We start from the raw sequence: 18537 nt of genomic DNA, 5'->3' as shown, positions 1-18537 counted from the left end.
TTGGATCTGGCAATCCTCCAGCTCTCTTTTGAATGATTGGATCTGGCAGTCCTCCAGCTTTCTTTTGAAGGATTGGATCTGGCAATCCTCCAGCTCTCTTTTGAATGATTGGATCTGGCAATCCTCCAGCTTTCTTTTGAAGGATTGGATCTGGCAATCCTCAAGCTCTCTTTTGAATGATTGGATCTGGCAATCCTCCAGCTTTCTTTTGAATGATTGTTGTAGTTTTACCTTTGCCAAGTCAGAACCAGAGGCGTCTATCAGCTCCCAAGTCCTGCCTCAATAGCATAGTCATTCATTACATGGCTGAACCCAGCATGCATGGTTATGAAGTCAACAGTAGACAAGCCTGAGCATGGTCCAATCACATCTGCACGTTCTAAGCTTCTTCTCGAGTTTCCCGACAGATGGTATACTTTTGAAAGCCTGATGTCAACATCACAGGTATTAGGTCACAGACCTCTAATGTCATTGTGTTTAAGATAATTTTTTCAAATAATCAAGCAAATTACGAAAGGTTTCAAAAATATTATTTAATTTTCTCTCTTGTTTATTGGGCACAGCGGAGATCCTAGTAATATCTGACCGTTGGGTTATAAAGCCACCTTCAGATGATCAAGAGCTGCACTGTGGCCTTCAGTGAGCTCAGATATAGATTTTATGGTGAATAAAAAAAATCCCATTTTCTTTTTAGTTTATTGAAGGACACAGAAGAGATTTTGATCCCCTGAGGATGGCACCACAACCCATGCTTGCTCATGCTGTCCCCTATTAGCTCTACTGGAATTCTCAGTAGCTGACCAGTGGAGAACTGTTGGCTGACAAAACCATATGCATAGTTAGTCTGAATGAAAAAAATGACAAAAGTCCATCCAGTTCAACCATTAAAAAAAAAAAAATTCTAATCCTACACCCACAGTTGATCCAGAGGAAGGCAAAAAACCCAGCAAAGCACGATCCAATTTGCTTCTGAAGGAAAAAAAAAATCCTTCCTGATCCCCCGAAAGGCAATCGGATATTCCTTGGATCAACTTTCCCTATAAATGTTATATCCAGTTATATTCTGTCTATCCAAGAAAGAATCCAGGCCACTAAGCTGGCCAGAACCAACTCTCGAGGGAGTCTATTCCAAAGTCTATGTATACACTGAGTTGTGTAAAAGAAGTGTCCTCCATGATCTTTCCAAAAAGTACATACTACCAAAATCAGAGTTGCCAGGGAAGGACTAGCAATCCTAACACCCCCAAATCTCACAGAGGGATGTACAATAAACTCACAAATTTGAAGAGATTCTTTTCTGGTTTCTTTTTTTAAACCTAAATCTACTGCAACAATGGTTTCAGAACTGCAGGCCTCTCGGCACGTCTCCCCCGAGGATAAGAAGAAATGTAGTTAGAATTCTATGTCAGCATCTGGGCATAATTATTAATTTGGGTGCAAAGTGCAGGTACCAGCAGCCCAACAGCTCCCTAGACACTACAAGTCCCAAAAACGCAGTCCTCTCTGCTTCCCTCTTATATCAGCTGAAATAGACCTACAGATACAGATTTGTTGAACGGTCCCACGGACACAGCAAATTTATCAGAATGAGACAACAGAAGACTTAACGTGCAAGCAAGATGCATTGAACATGCCAGTGAGAAAACACCAAAAACGGGACAAGTTATTACCAAGTTTCCTTGGAGGAAGTTAGAAAGGGTAAGCAAAAACAGGACATGCTGGGTGGAATCTAAAAGCCTTTGCTGAGCCAAGGTAAGATATCTGAATGTGCGCAAACATGGAGTAAAGCATGCTGTGCCTTTAAGGGAAGGTATAGCTAGAGGTATATTTATTAAACTGGAACAAAAGTACCCCCAAAAATGAACCGCTTACTCTAAAGGGAAACTGTGGTCCCCTTGCTGTATATCTATCCACAATCTACATAATCCATTCATCCATTCAATACAATTCATCCCTTCCTCCATGTACAGTCCTTCCTTTCATCCAATACAGTCATTCATCCAAAATAGACCTTCTATCCTTCCCTCGGTCCATCCATCCATCCACCCGCCCAACATGGTCCATCCATCCACCCGCCCAACACGGTCCATCCATCCATCCACTCGCCCAACACGGTCCATCCATCCACTCGCCCAACACGGTCCATCCATCCATCCACTCGCCCAACACGGTCCATCCATCCATCCACTCGCCCAACACGGTCCATCCATCCATCCACTCGCCCAACACGGTCCAACCATCCACCCACCCAACACGTTCCAACCATCCACCCACCCAACACGGTCCAACCATCCACCCACCCAACACGGTCCAACCATCCACCCACCTAACACGGTCACCATCCACCCACCCAACACGGTCCAACCATCCACCCACCCAACACGGTCCAACCATCCACCCACCCAACACGGTCCAACCATCCACCCACCCAACACAGTCCAACCATCCATCCACCCAACACAGTCCATCCATTCATCCATCCACCCAACACAGTCCATCCATTCATCCATCCACCCAACACAGTCTATCAGATTCATCCATCCATCCATCCAACACAGTCCATCATTTCATCCATCCAACACAGTTTATCCATCTACCCGCCCAACTCAGTCCATCCATCTACCCGCCCAACACAGTCCATCCATCTACCCGCCCAACACAGTCCAACCATCCATCCATCCACCCAACACAGTCCAACCATCCACCCAACACAGTCCATCCATTCATCCATCCTACACAGTCCATCCATCCATCTACCCGCCCAACACAGTCCGTCCATCCATCCATCCGCCCAACACAGTCCATCCACTTAACACAGTCCAACCATCCACCCAACACAGTCCATCCATTCATCTATCCATCCATCCAACACAGTACCATCCATTTACCCGCCCAACACAGTCCTTTCATCCATTTACCCGCCCAACACAGTCCTTTCATCCATCCGCCCAACACAGTCCATCCATCCACTCTACAGAGTCCATCCAATCACATACCAACCCAACACAGACCATCCATATACCCACCCAACACAGACCATCCATCCACCCAGCCCATCCACCCAACACAGACCATCCACCCAACACAGACCATCCACCCAACACAGACCATCCACCCAACACAGACCATCCACCCAACACAGACCATCCATCCACCCACCCAACACATTTGATCCATCCAATTCAGTTCATTCAATGCAGTCCTTCCTTCCATCCGATACAGCCCTTGCATCATCCACGACAGCCTTTCAAAGCATCCAGTACAGTGTGTCTGTGCATCCATTTAATTTATCAACTGAAGAATTAATTTGGAACAGTAATGGCTAATATTACAAAATCCTTTTTTCTATGTACATTTTATGGAGAGCAGCCATATTTGCAAATTCACTATGCAGGCGCTGCTTTCTTCTCTCTGTACAGGTCTACTGGTGACCGTTTTTTTTTTTTAATGTGTACTCACTGCAGATATGCTGTAGTTTCCCTTTAAAGTCACCTAAATTCACTACACAGAATTTTGGGACTTCGGTTCACAACCTTTACCCGTCCTTGCTGTTTGATCTTAGCAGAAGTATCCCCAAGATCTACGCTACATTAAGTTATTTCTTTTTTCTCTGGAATACAGTTCTGGAAATAACAGAGCTCCATTTAATGGGCAGAGACAGCGCTCTCTCATATACACATCTTTATTGAACCAACCAATCAAATCCTGATGTTGGCGGTAAGGCTGGGTGGCAGCAACACAGCAGCATAGCAGACTCCAAGCATTAACACCTGCTCCAGCCTCAAGAGCAAGACTTACTCAGCCCGCCCCATGGCGGCATCACCGTCCTACGAAGAGTCAGTTTTGTGGATCTAATCATCTTCACTCCTTTCATTCTTATGGCTTCTTAAATATGCAAGTTATAGGCAATACAGAGGACACACATGGCTCGGTTGTTTTGGTCCGTGAGGTATAGAATAGAAAGGGAATTTTGGTCCGGGAAAAAAAAGAAAAATGAGAGAGAGAGAAAGAGAGAGAGAGACAAAGACAGAGAGAGAGAAGTCAGAAGTCCCTGATCTCCGGGAGAGAGACAGAGCTTTTATGTGTTGGTGACATGTCAGAGGACGACCAGAACCGCAGGCGCTCCGAGAAACGGCGCTGGCTCTGTGGCGGTGGCTTCTTTTCCTGGCTCTTGCTTTTCAGAAATGGAAATTTTTTGCGAGGAGTCGCTAAGGTGATCCAAGGAAGTAGAAAAAGAATGAGTTACATGCATTATGGTGAGAGAGAAAAAACAAAAAAAACAAAAACAAAAAAATACAGGCAGATGAATGATTTATAAACAGATTTCCCAACAACCAAGTATAGAGTATGAATGGAATGATGGAATGATAGATGAATGACAGTTTGAGATCATACACTTTGCATCCCGTGCTTGTTAAAAAAGCCACCAGGAATAAATATTCGTAAAGCCTAACATTATAGACAGTTGCCCGTCCTGCATTTACGTCACCCACACTGGTAATTTGGCATCCCTACCAACCCTACGGACAAGCATTCGTTTTTTGGCAGTCAGTTGATATAAAGGAGAGGCACCCATTAACTTAAGTAATGTCAAAAAAAATCTCTCCGCAACCAACAACCTAAAATTGTGTATATATTTAAATCGGTGAATGCTGCTATCACGGGTATGTGCTTCACACACCTAAATGAAATCAATTTACAAAACAAGTCATGCACAATCAATCTGCTTAAACGTAATAATCCGCGCTCAGAAACTCTGGAATTATATCATTTCCAGTGTTCAATAATCTGCAATCTAAGAAACGTGTGTATAGTCTTTGCAATTAAGTACAGGAAGAAGTGACGAAACGCGGCGGGGGGGAGCATTGTGATGTCATTATGTGTACCTGCCAGAGCCTATTGAGTAAGATGATGCCGATCCCCAGGCCTTAAGGAGGAAATTATATTCATCTTAAAGGATAAGTTTACCTTTCATAACATGTTACACCCACATTCAGGTTCACCCCATATATGAGAGGAAAGGAGAGAAGTCTCAATATTTTCTCCTATATTCCTATGTACTGTAGAAGGCTAGCTAGGCAGTGGGACAATAGGGCCCCTCCCCCCCCTCCTTTCTTCACAATCACCCAACATGCAACTAGAAAGGAGACCAATGCCTTGATAGTCAGGATTTATCTCTTGGCTCCAAACAACACTTTCTTGAGACAAGAGCCGGCAAGAGGACTGTATGACCCCTCCCTCCCCACGGCATACCTCTTGCCGGCTCTTGTCTCAGGAAAGTGTTGCTTGAAGCCAAGAGATAAATCCTGACTATCAAGGCATTGGTCTCCTTTCTAGTTGCATGTTGGGTGATTGTGAAGAAAGGAGGGGGGGGGGGGGGAGGGGCCCTATTGTCCCACTGCCTAGCTAGCCTTCTACAGCACATAGGAATATAGGAGAAAATATTGAGACTTCTAACCTTCCCCCTCTCCCTTTTCCAACCGTTTTACAATTAGGGTACTTTTACAAGAAAAATGTTCAGAGACAGAGCTGACTCCTTGTGTAGTAATCCCATAGAGAAATATTTCTACACTTAGCCGGCCATACATGGGTCGAAATTCGACCGATTTTACGTCCAAAAATCGGACCTAAGAATAATCGGCCGATTTGCGCTCTCTTAGTGGGGTCAATGGCACCGGCCGATTTTCGTGGTTCCTCCCCTTTTCGGTGATCGGGCATGTTGGAAAATTCATGAACAACAACCGATTTTCGACTCAATGATGGTCAAATTGTACGATCGTTTTTCCGAAAAAGAATATGCGCCATGAGCCGTGACCTGGAAGGAACAGAAGTTTTGCCTGTGATATGGGGGGAACTTTATGACTTGGTTGGCCAATTTTCGAAATCATTGATGGCGCCATCGGATTACCGAGCAAATTTTTTCAGTTTTCAGACGAAAAATCGTTCAGAATTCGGACCATGTATGGCCTGCATTAGTCTGCAGCGTTTTTCCTTCGGCGGATGGACGACCTCTCAACTTTCAGACTGCACATGATGCTCCTCTGTGGTCTATTGTAATTACACAACTTACCTTTAGCAGTGAACACCTTTGGTGAGTCCCTGTCCTCGGGCCCCGGGGACGAACTGTTTGCACTTTCAATCTGCACGCGGAGAGGCCGGGAGCAGGACGGTGAGGCTGCGCACTCCAGGTTTTCTGGGACGTAGCTGCCTGTGTCTGAAGATGACTTTGGCCTCTCTCTTGAACTCTCCTTCCGCGGTTTAATCAGTTTGGCGAGAGCTCGGGCCCCGGACCAGTGATTCCTCCTGTAGACACAACACCGGAGAGAAATACGTCAGAAGTGCACACAGACAGTTTAGGCTGCAAGCTGTCCGAGGTCGGGGCTCATTTCATAGGATGTTAAGTGTTCTAGACCCTGAAGGATGTGTACTTCACTATGGAAGAGGTTGGCGCTATACAGAGTAATAATAATTATACGGATTATTTACTTTTTCGGAGTTGGATCATAAAACTTGTACTGGTCCATTATCTTCTCTTCCAGCTTCTCCTTCTGTCTTCTCAAGTCATTCAACTTATCTCTGGGAGGAAAACATGAAAAACACAGATAAAGTATAGAAATAAATGATGGCAGTTCATCTACCGACAACTAATTATTGGAGCCGTTAAAGTGTTCCTAAACCCCGGACCCCGCCTTCCCTGTATCCGGTCTGCCCGGACCCCGCGTTCACTACATCCGGTCTGCCCGGACCCCGCGTTCACTACATCCGGTCTGCCCGGACCCCGCGTTCACTACATCCGGTCTGCCCGGACCCCGCGTTCACTACATCCGGTCTGCCCGGACCCCGCGTTCACTACATCCGGTCTGCCCGGACCCCGCGTTCACTACATCCGGTCTGCCCGGACCCCGCGTTCACTACATCCGGTCTGCCCGGACCCCGCGTTCACTACATCCGGTCTGCCCGGACCCCGCGTTCACTACATCCGGTCTGCCCGGACCCCGCGTTCACTACATCCGGTCTGCCCGGACCCCGCGTTCACTACATCCGGTCTGCCCGGACCCCGCGTTCACTACATCCGGTCTGCCCGGACCCCGCGTTCACTACATCCGGTCTGCCCGGACCCCGCGTTCACTACATCCGGTCTGCCCGGACCCCGCGTTCACTACATCCGGTCTGCCCGGACCCCGCGTTCACTACATCCGGTCTGCCCGGACCCCGCGTTCACTACATCCGGTCTGCCCGGACCCCGCGTTCACTACATCCGGTCTCCCCGGACCCCGCGTTCACTACATCCGGTCTGCCCGGACCCCGCGTTCACTACATCCGGTCTGCCCGGACCCCGCGTTCACTACATCCGGTCTCCCCGGACCCCGCGTTCACTACATCCGGTCTGCCCGGACCCCGCGTTCACTACATCCGGTCTGCCCGGACCCCGCGTTCACTACATCCGGTCTGCCCGGACCCCGCGTTCACTACATCCGGTCTCCCCGGACCCCGCGTTCACTACATCCGGTCTCCCCGGACCCCGCGTTCACTACATCCGGTCTCCCCGGACCCCGCGTTCACTAAATCCGGTCTCCCCGGACGCTGGCTCGGATATTGGACGAATGGCACTCACATATACTGCTTCTGCTCCTCGTGGTAATGCTCTTTGCTCTCCATGCTCTGCTCCAGCAGCATCTGGTTCTGCTGGCTCAGCATCTGGATCTGGCTGAGTAGATGGTGGTTTTCCTCCTCCAGGTTACTCTTCAGGCGGGTCAGGAGCTGCCAAGGACAAAAACACGCATTCGATCGATGTGATTAACACAAAAGCATCGCAGACCGCACCTTTCTGGGGGTCTAATCCTTTCTACACCTCCCTTAGACATCATTTCTACACCTCCCTTAGACATCATTTCTACACCTCCCTTAGACGGAGCTTAAGAATGATAACCATTTGCTGATCTTTAGTAGAAATCGTAGAACGCTGGTGTGTGTTTTTTTTATTTTTTATTTTGTGGAATTAGCACAAAAGCCCCAAATAATCCCCATATCCATGTGAAATATATTTCTATGCATCTCCCATGATCGTCAGCTCCATCTAGTGGCCATAGTGCCGCATTTCCCTGAAATACTATGATCAAGAAAATACCACATTGCGGACACTAGATGGAGCTGCTCATCACATGAAATACATGGAAAAGGGCATTTCATATCAAAAACATTATGAATTATTTGCGACATGCTGAGACATTCATTCATACAGAAAATTGTAATAAATAGACCTCTATGTATGTGTAGGAGAATAAGAATTAATTTCAGGTACTTATATAGCGCCGTCACTTTATGCAGATTTTATATATATATATTTTTATACATACATACACGCAGCACAGTGGCTAAATGATTAGCACTTCCGTCTGGCAGTACTCGGGACGTTGGTTCACATCCCAACCACGGCACCTCCTGCCTGGAGTTTGCATGTCCTCCCTGTGCCTGCGTGGGTTTCCTCCAGATGCTCCGGTTTCCTCCCACACTCTGAAGACATGCTGGTAGGTGAATTGGCTCCTGTATAAATTGTCCCTAGTATGTGTATGTATGAATGTGAGTTAGGGACCTTAGATTGTACGCCCCTTGAGGGTTAGGGACCTTAGATTGTACGCCCCTTGAGGGTTAGGGACCTTAGATTGTACGCCCCTTGAGGGTTAGGGACCTTAGATTGTACGCCCCTTGAGGGTTAGGGACCTTAGATTGTACGCCCCTTGAGGGTTAGGGACCTTAGATTGTACGCCCCTTGAGGGTTAGGGACCTTAGATTGTACGCCCCTTGAGGGTTAGGGACCTTAGACTGTACGCCCCTTGAGGGTTAGGGACCTTAGACTGTACGCCCCTTGAGGGTTAGGGACCTTAGATTGTACGCCCCTTGAGGGTTAGGGACCTTAGACTGTACGCCCCTTGAGGGTTAGGGACCTTAGACTGTACGCCCCTTGAGGGTTAGGGACCTTAGATTGAGGGTTAGGGACCTTAGATTGAGGGTTAGGGACCTTAGATTGAGGGTTAGGGACCTTAGATTGTACGCTCCTTGAGGGTTAGGGATCCTAGATTGTACTCCCCTTGAGGGTTAGGGACCTTAGATTGTACTCCCCTTGAGGGTTAGGGACCTTAGATTGTACGCCCCTTGAGGGTTAGGGACCTTAGATTGTACGCCCCTTGAGGGTTAGGGACCTTAGATTGTACTCCCCTTGAGGGTTAGGGACCTTAGATTGTACGCCCCTTGAGGGTTAGGGACCTTAGATTGTACTCCCCTTGAGGGTTAGGGACCTTAGATTGTACGCCCCTTGAGGGTTAGGGACCTTAGAGGGTTAGGTACCTTAGAGGGTTAGGGACCTTAGATTGAGGGTTAGGGACCTTAGATTGAGGGTTAGGGACCTTAGATTGTACGCTCCTTGAGGGTTAGGGATCCTAGATTGTACGCCCCTTGAGGGTTATTGACTGATGTGAATGTATAATATATATGTAAAGTGCTGCATAAATTGACGGCGCTATATAAGTACCTGAAATAATATTAATATAGTACATTCACATTAGTCAATAACCCTCAAGGGGCGTACAATCTAAGGACCCGAACTCACATAATTCCCAACTCTCGCTTCAATCCCATTTTGGATGTTCCTACCTATGGTAGTAGAGCTCTTCCTGTTGCATCCATAATAGAAGATCAAGCACAGGGATGGTGGAAACCCCTCACAATGGGCACAGCAGGTGTGCAGACCCAGGAAGTCAGCACAGGAATGGTGGGAACCCCTCATAATGGGCACAGCAGGTGTATAGACCCGGGAACTCAGCACAGGGATGGCGGAAACCCCCCATAATGGGCACAGCAGGTGTGCAGACCGGGGAAGTCAGCACAGGAATGGTGGGAACCCCTCAATGGGCACAGCAGGTGTACAGACCCAGGATCTCAGCACAGCACAGGGATGGTGGGAACCCCTCATAATGGGCACAGCAGGTGTACAGACCCAGGAACTCAGCACAGGGATGGTGGGAATCATTCAAAATGGACAAAGAAGGTGTACAGCCACGGGAACTCTGCACAGGGATGGTGGGAACCCCTCATAATGGGCACAGCAGGTGTACAGACCCAGGAAGTCAGCACAGGGATGGTGGGAATCATTCAAAATTGACAAAGAAGGTGTACAGACACGGGAACTCTGCACAGGGATGGTGGGAACCCCTCATAATGGGCACAGCAGGTGTATAGACCCGGGAAGTCAACCATGGAGATCTCACCAAGAGAGTCCCAGAGACCTGTGAAGAACAATCTGTTGGTTAAACTCTCCAGCATCGCCCAAATGCTGGACGGACCCTCTAAACCTGAGCGACCTGATCAGCCTGTTGTACCTCGCACTGGTTGTCCAGCTTGGTGAGAGAGATGTCCATCATCTGGTGCTGCTTCTTTAACTCATCGAAGCGTGCCTGCCAGTGGTTCAGCTCCATCTGGGCGTTGTTGAGCGATGTCTTCACCTCCTTGGTGTGTTTGTGGAGAGTGTTGTACTCCCCTTGTAATTCCCCGTGGAGGAACTTCAACCTGCAACATACACAGTGCTCACAGGACCAGGACACCATCGAGGGCTATGAGGACCAAGTCACCGACCAGCACTGGCTGGAGGACACGACTCCTGTCCATCATCAAATGTTGTTTCTTTTTTTTTATGTAAATCCCTTTATGACACACACTGGCCATGTCCACCAGCTACAAATCGAAGCAAGTGTGGCCACCATACTACTCACAGCACATCACACAATCTGACTGGAGAAGCTCTTGACCCGGTCCCCCACCGTCCTCGCCCCGACCCGGTCCCCCACCGTCCTCGCCCCGACCCGGTCCCCCACCGTCCTTGCCCTAACTCGGTCCCCACCATCCTCACCCCAACTCGGTCCCCACCATCCTCACCCCAACTCGGTCCCCACCATCCTCACCCCAACTCGGTCCCCACCATCCTCACCCCAACTCGGTCCCCACCATCCTCACCCCAACTCGGTCCCCACCATCCTCACCCTACTCTGTCCCCACCATCCTCACCCAATTCTGTCCCCACCCGACTCTGTCCCCACCATCCTCACCCGATTCTGTCCCCACCCGACCCTGTCCACGCCATCCTCACCCCGACCCTGTCCACGCCATCCTCACCCCGACCCTGTCCCCGCCATCCTCACCCCGACCCTGTCCCCGCCATCCTCACCCCGACCCTGTCCATGCCATCCTCACCCCGACCCTGTCCATGCCATCCTCACCCCGACCCTGTCCATGCCATCCTCACCCCGACCCTGTCCCCGCCATCCTCACCCCGACCTGTCCATGCCATCCTCACCCCGACCCTGTCCATGCCATCCTCACCCCGACCCTGTCCATGCCATCCTCACCCCGACCCTGTCCATGCCATCCTCACCCCGACCCTGTCCCCACCATCCCCACCCGTCCCTGTCCCCACCATCCCCACCCGACCCTGTCCCCACCATGTGACTCTGTTTATTCAAGCTTTCCTGAACCAGGACGTGGCTCACCTCTCCATCTCGCGCTGAAGTTGCTCATTTTCGTTGGCTGCGATCAGATTTTTCCTCTTCTCTTCTTGCAGAGTCTCCCGCTCTTGGCTCAATGTCTTGTCTCGCTCTTCCAGCTCAGCTTTGTATTTCAACAGATTATTGTAGCTGTGGGAAAAAAGAGGAAAAGTTCACCAAATAAGTAAAAGTACTATACACCCTTTACGGATATGTGGGGGCTGGTATCTGGGGGCTCCTCCCTTTTTTTTTTAAAGGGATTCTCAAGATTCTGATAAGCCCCCCAAGATCCCCAACAACCAAATGGGCCAGGTTATGTGGTAGAGGCCCTTGTCCTCATCAATACAGGGAACACCATCAGGGGTGGACAGACAACTCATGGGGCCCCCAGGCAATAGGGGATCATGGGGCCCCTGTGTCCTTGCCCAAACTCAAAAGAGCCTATGAAAAAGATACCAGGGGCATCTCATGGGGCCCCCTACTGACCCCGGGCCCTCCCTCGGGCAGTGCCCAAGTTTCCAAATGGTCAGTCCGCCCCTGAACACCATTCTCCCTGGGTAGGTACCTTCGCTCATGCTGAGGGGGGCATTGGTCTGGTACAGTTCAGGAAGGGAAGGGGTGCAAGCATGGTCCCCCTCCTTCCCTTGTCAGCCAGCCTGCACACTTGGATAAGGGTCTGGTGTGGGTTATTTGGGGGGGTGGGGGGGGAGTAGGATTCTCTTTTCTTTTTGTTTCTTGATGCGTTACTTCTGATAGGAATATATCAAAACAGCAGAAGAAATATCTGTCTGAATATGTATTTTTTGTGATTTTTTGGTACTTTATCCCAAGTAGACATGAGTTTTTTGTACTGTATATATTATTTAAATTTTTATCATTTACAAATGTGGCTTCTCAGCAGGGGCGGACTGACAACTCAAGGGGCCCCTGGGCAATAGGGGATCATGGGGCCCCTGTGTCCTTGCCCAAACTCAAAAAAGCCTATGAAAAAGGTACCAGGGGCATCTCATGGGGCCCCCTACTGACCCCGGGCCCTCAGGCAGTGCCCGAGTTTCCAAATGGTCAGTCCGCCCTTGCTTCTCAGCCCATATCTTCTCGGGATATTTACTTGCTTTCATCTGTGTTTGTGTAAGTTATTTCATTTTTTATTTTACTTTTCATTTACAATTTGTTTCATAATTTTTATTCATTATTCTTTTTCTCTTTTCATTCCACTTCGTTTTCCTTTTCTTCTTTCCTTTGTTGTTTTGTGATATCACTGTTTTTGATACCATGGTTTTATATGTTTTGTTACAATGTACTAATAGGCATCTCCTCAGGATTCAGGAGTGCTGATTATGACGGGTGTTCTTTATTAACCAACTCCTATATAAGGCCGGCCATACACGGGTCGATTTTTGAACGATTTTTCATTACAGGATATAAAGAAAACTCCTAAGACAGCTGGTAGGTTAATTGGCTCCTGTCTAAATTGGCCCTAGTATGTGTATGTATACAGGGCTGCTGTTAGAAACCACGGGGCCCCATACAGCCAACCTGACAGGCCCCCTCCTCCTCAAAAAACAAAAAAACGGTTTCCGATGCTTCAATTATGAATGAGCACAGTGAGGGATCAGTACCAATCACTCATTTTGTTCATTCGGAACAAAGGAAGGGGCTGGTAAATGTGACACATTAACCGAACCCTCCACCCACTGAAGGATCCTATTGAGCGGTGCCGCTGGTGGGAAGGAGAGGAGGGAAGCCGGCAGCACTGCGGGGATGGGATCACAGGGGGGGCCTGAGCAGCAGGGGGAACTGTATGATGCACAGGGAGGGTGATAGGTGCACCAGGGGGGCAATTACTGGAACCGATCCCTGGTATGGCTCCCGATGCAGCAGCTGAAAGCCAGAGAAGAAACCAGCTTTAAGCTGCTGCAGAGAGAGCCATACAGGGGATCGGTTTCAGTAACTGCTATGCCGATCACCCTCACTGCCCGCATCTGATTCACCCAGCTGCCTGGGCCCCTCCTTCGGGCCTGGGCTCCGTACAGGTGGGCTGGTGGTACCTCCTTATCCACAGCCCCGTATGTATGAATGTGAGTTAGCGACCTTAGATTGTACGCTCCTTGGGGGCGGGGACTGATGTGAATGTACTATATGAAAAGCGCTGCGTAAATTGACGGTGCTATATAAGTACCTGAAATAAATGAAATGAATACATAAAAATCACACCTAGAGATGTCAAATTGGTTTCCGCTCACAGAACACATCGACCCGACTTTTCATCCCCATCCTCAGGCTACCCACCTCTCCTCCAGGCTGCGATGCGTCTGCTCCAGTCCTTTGTGCTGTGACTTCAGAGCGCTATGCTGGCTGATGAGCCCCTCGTATTCTGTGGACTGGCGTTCATAGAGGGACACCAAGTGCTCGTGGTCCCTCAGCAGCGAATCGTGACTGGCCTTCACCTCTTCCCTCTGACGCAGCGCCTTCTCACTCTCGCCCTCTACAGCCGACAGCTGGCTCTGCAGCTTGGCCAGCTCAGACTTCAGCGACACATTCTGGGAGGCGGACGCTGAGCCCTCCACCTGGAAGAGGCCAAAGCACAATAGAAAGGATTCACTTCAGACATTTCCACTCCTGTTGCATCTACGGAATCTTTTTTTTTTACAGTTCCGGATAGATTAGGGAATGGTCAAACCAGTGTTAATTTTTTTTTTCTGCAGTACGTGTCCCATTGGGTGGGATTTACCTTTACTTCCTGTGCCAGAGACAACAAAAATAGGAGGAAATCTCTACTAAAGCCGGCCATACATGGGTCAAAATTAGACTGATTTTTTCATCTGAAAATCGGACCTAAGACAAAATCGGCCGATCGGCTGTTAGTGAGTCAATGGCACCGGCTGATTTTCGTGGTTCCTCCCCTTTTCGGTGATCAGGCATGTTGGAAAATTAGTGAAAAACAACGATTTTCGACTCAATGATGGTCAAAACATACAATCGTTTTTCAAAAAAAGAAAATGCGCATGAGCCGTGACCTGGAAGGAACAGAAGTTTCCCCCGTTATATGGGGTGAACTTTATGATTCGGTCGGCCGATTTTCGAAATCATTGATGGCACCATTGGATTACTGAGCGAATGGCGGTTTCAAAATCGTTCGGAATTCAAACCATGTATGGCCTGCATTAGTAAGAGGTAACCCCCTCTTAAACTCGTCACCCAGGTGTCCCCATTGACAGATTTCCTCAATATTTCTGTGCTGATGACAACATTTAGTTTCTCTATCACTTCCTGTCCCAGGTGACAATGATGAGAAGGACAGGGCTATATTTATAAAAATACGTTTTCAGAGTGATTTCGTCTTGTGAAACTGCATGTACATTTGTCCTATGCAAATGAGAGCAAAACTGAATGTCGCTAGACCATCACAGTATTCTGTCCGGAGTGAATGTTGTTCATTCACTAAAAAATACAGTAGATAGGTTTGGGAAGATACTAAATTGTGGTCACTGAATGGAGGATCATTCCTGGTAGCCGAGTACTATAGCGGTCTGGGGCGTGTGTGCATGAAATCCGCCGTGTGCGCACGTGTGCTACTTTGCTTCTGTTCTGCGATCATGAGCCTTTGGTAACTTACTATTTCTGAGGATCGCTACGTTGCGCCTCTCCCAGGAGGCAGTGGGGCTTGGCCTGGGCTTGAAAGCAGGAAGCGCACGGCCCTGGTTTAGCCATCAATAGCTTTATTTTTACTCTGTAAGATATTCATTTTTGCAGATTGGGAGAGGGTGGAGGGGAGAGGAGAGAGGGGGGAGGGGTGGAGGAGGGGGGAGGGGTGGAGGGGAGGAGGGGGGGGAGGGGTGGAGGAGGGGAGGGGGGGAGGGGTGGAGGAGGGGAGGGGGGAGGTAGGGCGGGAGGAGGGGAGGGGATGCACATACAACACATGAAACGGCAGCAATCATGCACAGTCATACAAGAGTGTCTTAGGGCTCATGTACACGGGGTATTTGAAAAACTTTTCTGACTGTTGGAAACTGACTGCTAGAAAACATAGGTTAAAAACAGCAGTTTAGCTGCATTTAGGGGCGCCCCTAGGGTTGGCGTCACCCGGTGCGGTAACACTTGGTGACACCCCCTCTGACGATCCCCGCAGAATGGATCGGATCTGCGGATTGGGGAGCATAATGGATCGGACTCCGATCCATTATGCTCAATCTGTAGATCCGATCCATCCTGCGGGGATCGTCGGCTTGCTTTACAACTTACCTTTTTGTGGAGCGGGTCCGGTGTCACCCCGTGCGGTAGGTGTCACCCGCTGCAGCGCGCACCCCCCCCCCCTGCCTAGGGACGCCCCTGGTTGCGCTTACCTGCCGCGTTTAGAAGCGTTTTTAAAAGATAACCTCAGGAGACCCTCCCAAATGCCCAGAATGCACTGAAAAATAGTAAATAGTTAACTGGTGAAGTTGATCCATTGATCCAGGGAATATCCGATTGCCTCTCGGGGGATCAGGAAGGAATTTTTTCCCTGCAGGAGCCAATTGGATCGTGCTTTGTTGGGTTTTTTGCCTTCCTCTGGATCAACTGTGGGTGTAGGATTATAACTTTTTTTTAATGGTTGAACTGGGTGGACTTTTGTCTTTTTTCAGCCAGACTAAAAAAGACAAAAGTAGAAGCAGAAGCAGAGAGAGCAGTATGTGATGAGATGACCTGTATTTTCTGGTTGTATTCACTATGGATCCCATCATGAGTATAATGCGGCGCGTTCTACCATTGTTTCCTTCACGCAAAACCTGGAACTGACTGCGCTGGTATACCGGGTCCATTTGAATACATGGGAAACGCTGTGCATGCATTTTTGATGAAGAAAAAAGGCTGCGGACAGCATCTGGATATGGACCAGCCCAAAACCGCTTCTAAATGCAAATGTGCATTAACGCATTTACAAGCGTTTGAAACGGCGGTAAACTCTACTCCTGAACGTGATTTTTGTGCTTTCAAAAAAAATGCCTGTAACCTCAACTACCTGTAAACGACTGTGTGTACATGGACACATAGGAAAACCACCCACACAGGCGGACCCGCGGGTGGGTGCCATTAATTCTAATGCGGGCTGCATTTTCCGAAGAAGCGCAGGGACTTCTTCCCTGTGTGTCCCGGGGCACGGCAGTCCATTCAAATGAATGTGCTCTTGTGCCCGCTCAAAACGCAGCCCGCAGGAACGCGGAGATGTGAACTTAGCCTAAGACCATTGCCCAAATTGTATTGAAGACCTGATATCTCACTTAGAAGACACAAAGACAGACCTCACACCGACCAATCAGAATGACTTCAGCTGCGCCCTCTGAACTTCCAGACTAAATGCCGCTTTGGCTCACCTGCAGGTTTGCGGTCTGGGTCTGCAGCGCCGTGTTGTGCTCCTGTAGGAAGGTGACTTGCTTCTGTAGTGTCCCCATCTGATTGTTCAGCGACAGGTTCTGGGCCTCCAGGTGCCTCAGCTGCTCCTTCATCAGGTTCCTTTCCGCTTGTAACCCTGCGTTCTGACCGCACATACAAGTACAGGATCAGCAGACAATACAGATATGCCATACAGGGTCATCCCACCCATAGGGGAGAGAAATATATTTTAAAAACAATATTCTTCCCAAATGTATTGACATATATTTGAAATACTACAAGTTTGGCCGTATTCAACTATATATATATATATATATATATATATATATATATATATATATATATATATATATATACACACACATATATATACAGTTGTGTCCAAAATTATTCAACCCCCAATGCTGTAAAGGGGTTTAGGGACTATAGTGTACATTTGGAATTGTATTCAGAATCAAATCCTACAAGGACGTTGTAACTACCCAAATGCAACTAAAATGACATCAATTGTTTATGTAATACAGTAGTAAATGGTTCTTATGTGGTTTCTTCATTGCCACAATTATTCAACCCCTTAAAGACTACCACTCTGAAGAACAGAGGTTCATACAGGTGCTTTCCATCAGGTATTGAAAACACCTGTGGATGTCACCGAGCAGCAATCAAGCATAATAAGCACCAATTAGGCAGCTTTAAAATGACTGTGATACTCAGCTCCTTCTAGACATTTACTGGTGTGGTTACAAACATGGTGAAGGCAAGAGAATGGTCCAGGAAGACAAGAGAAGAGGTGATTTCTCTTCACAGGAAGGGCAATGGCTATAAGAAGATTGCAAAGATGTTAAACATACCAAGAGACACCTTAGGAAGCATCATTCGCAAATTCAAGGCAAAGGGCACTGTTGAAACGCTACCTGGTCGTGGCAGAAAGAAGATGCTGACTTCGACTGCTGTGCGCTACCTGAAGCGTAGAGTGGAGAGAAGTCCCCGTGTGACTGCTGAGGAACTGAGAAAAGATTTGTCAGATGTGGGTACAGAAGTTTCAGCCCAGACAATAAGACGCACACTGCGTAATGAAGGCCTCCGTGCCAGAACTCCCAGGCGTACCCCCTTGCTGTCTCCAAAGAATAAGAAGAGTCGACTGCAGTATGCCAAAAGCCATGTGGACAAACCACAAAAGTTGTGGGATAGTGTTCTGTGGACTGATGAAACAAAATTAGAACTGTTTGGGCCCATGGATCAACGCTATGTTTGGAGGAGGAAGAACAAGGCCTATGATGAAAAGAACACCTTGCCTACTGTGAAGCATGGTGGAGGGTCAATCATGCTTTGGGGCTGTTTTGCTTCTGCAGGTACAGGGAAGCTTCAGCGTGTGCAAGGTACCATGAATTCTCTTCAGTACCAGGAGATATTGGATGGAAACGTGATGCAGTCCGTCACACACCTGAGGCTTGGGAGACGTTGGACCTTTCAACAGGACAATGATCCCAAGCATACCTCCAAGTCCACTAGAGCATGGTTGCAGAGGAAAGGCTGGAACATTTTGGAGTGGCCATCGCAGTCACCAGACTTAAATCCGATTGAGAACCTCTGGTGGGACTTAAAGAAAGCAGTTGCAGTGCGCAAGCCTAAG

General features: G+C 48.5%; 1 protein-coding gene across 1 annotated transcript in view; it reads right to left on the bottom strand.

Annotated features, from left to right (window-relative positions):
• The window catches only part of LOC149443253 (protein Daple-like), a gene marked incomplete at its 5' end in the record, with an annotated part of 70519 nt that overhangs the window by 38375 nt on the left and 13607 nt on the right, over positions 1–18537 (bottom strand). Inside the window, 7 exons of the mRNA XM_089655708.1 lie at positions 6071–6303; positions 6487–6576; positions 7616–7761; positions 10377–10563; positions 11541–11684; positions 13824–14101; positions 16886–17047. Coding sequence (XP_089511834.1) covers positions 6071–6303; positions 6487–6576; positions 7616–7761; positions 10377–10563; positions 11541–11684; positions 13824–14101; positions 16886–17047 — 1240 coding nt within the window. The remainder of the gene's footprint in view (positions 1–6070; positions 6304–6486; positions 6577–7615; positions 7762–10376; positions 10564–11540; positions 11685–13823; positions 14102–16885; positions 17048–18537) is intronic.

The sequence above is a fragment of the Staurois parvus genome, unplaced genomic scaffold, assembly GCF_062004578.1.
Source record: "Staurois parvus isolate SC_StPar_1 unplaced genomic scaffold, SC_StPar_1.0 ptg000863l, whole genome shotgun sequence".
Lineage (NCBI taxonomy): Eukaryota > Metazoa > Chordata > Amphibia > Anura > Ranidae > Staurois > Staurois parvus.
Note: the sequence above shows the minus strand (reverse complement) of the source record. Positions and strands in the feature narration are given on the sequence as shown.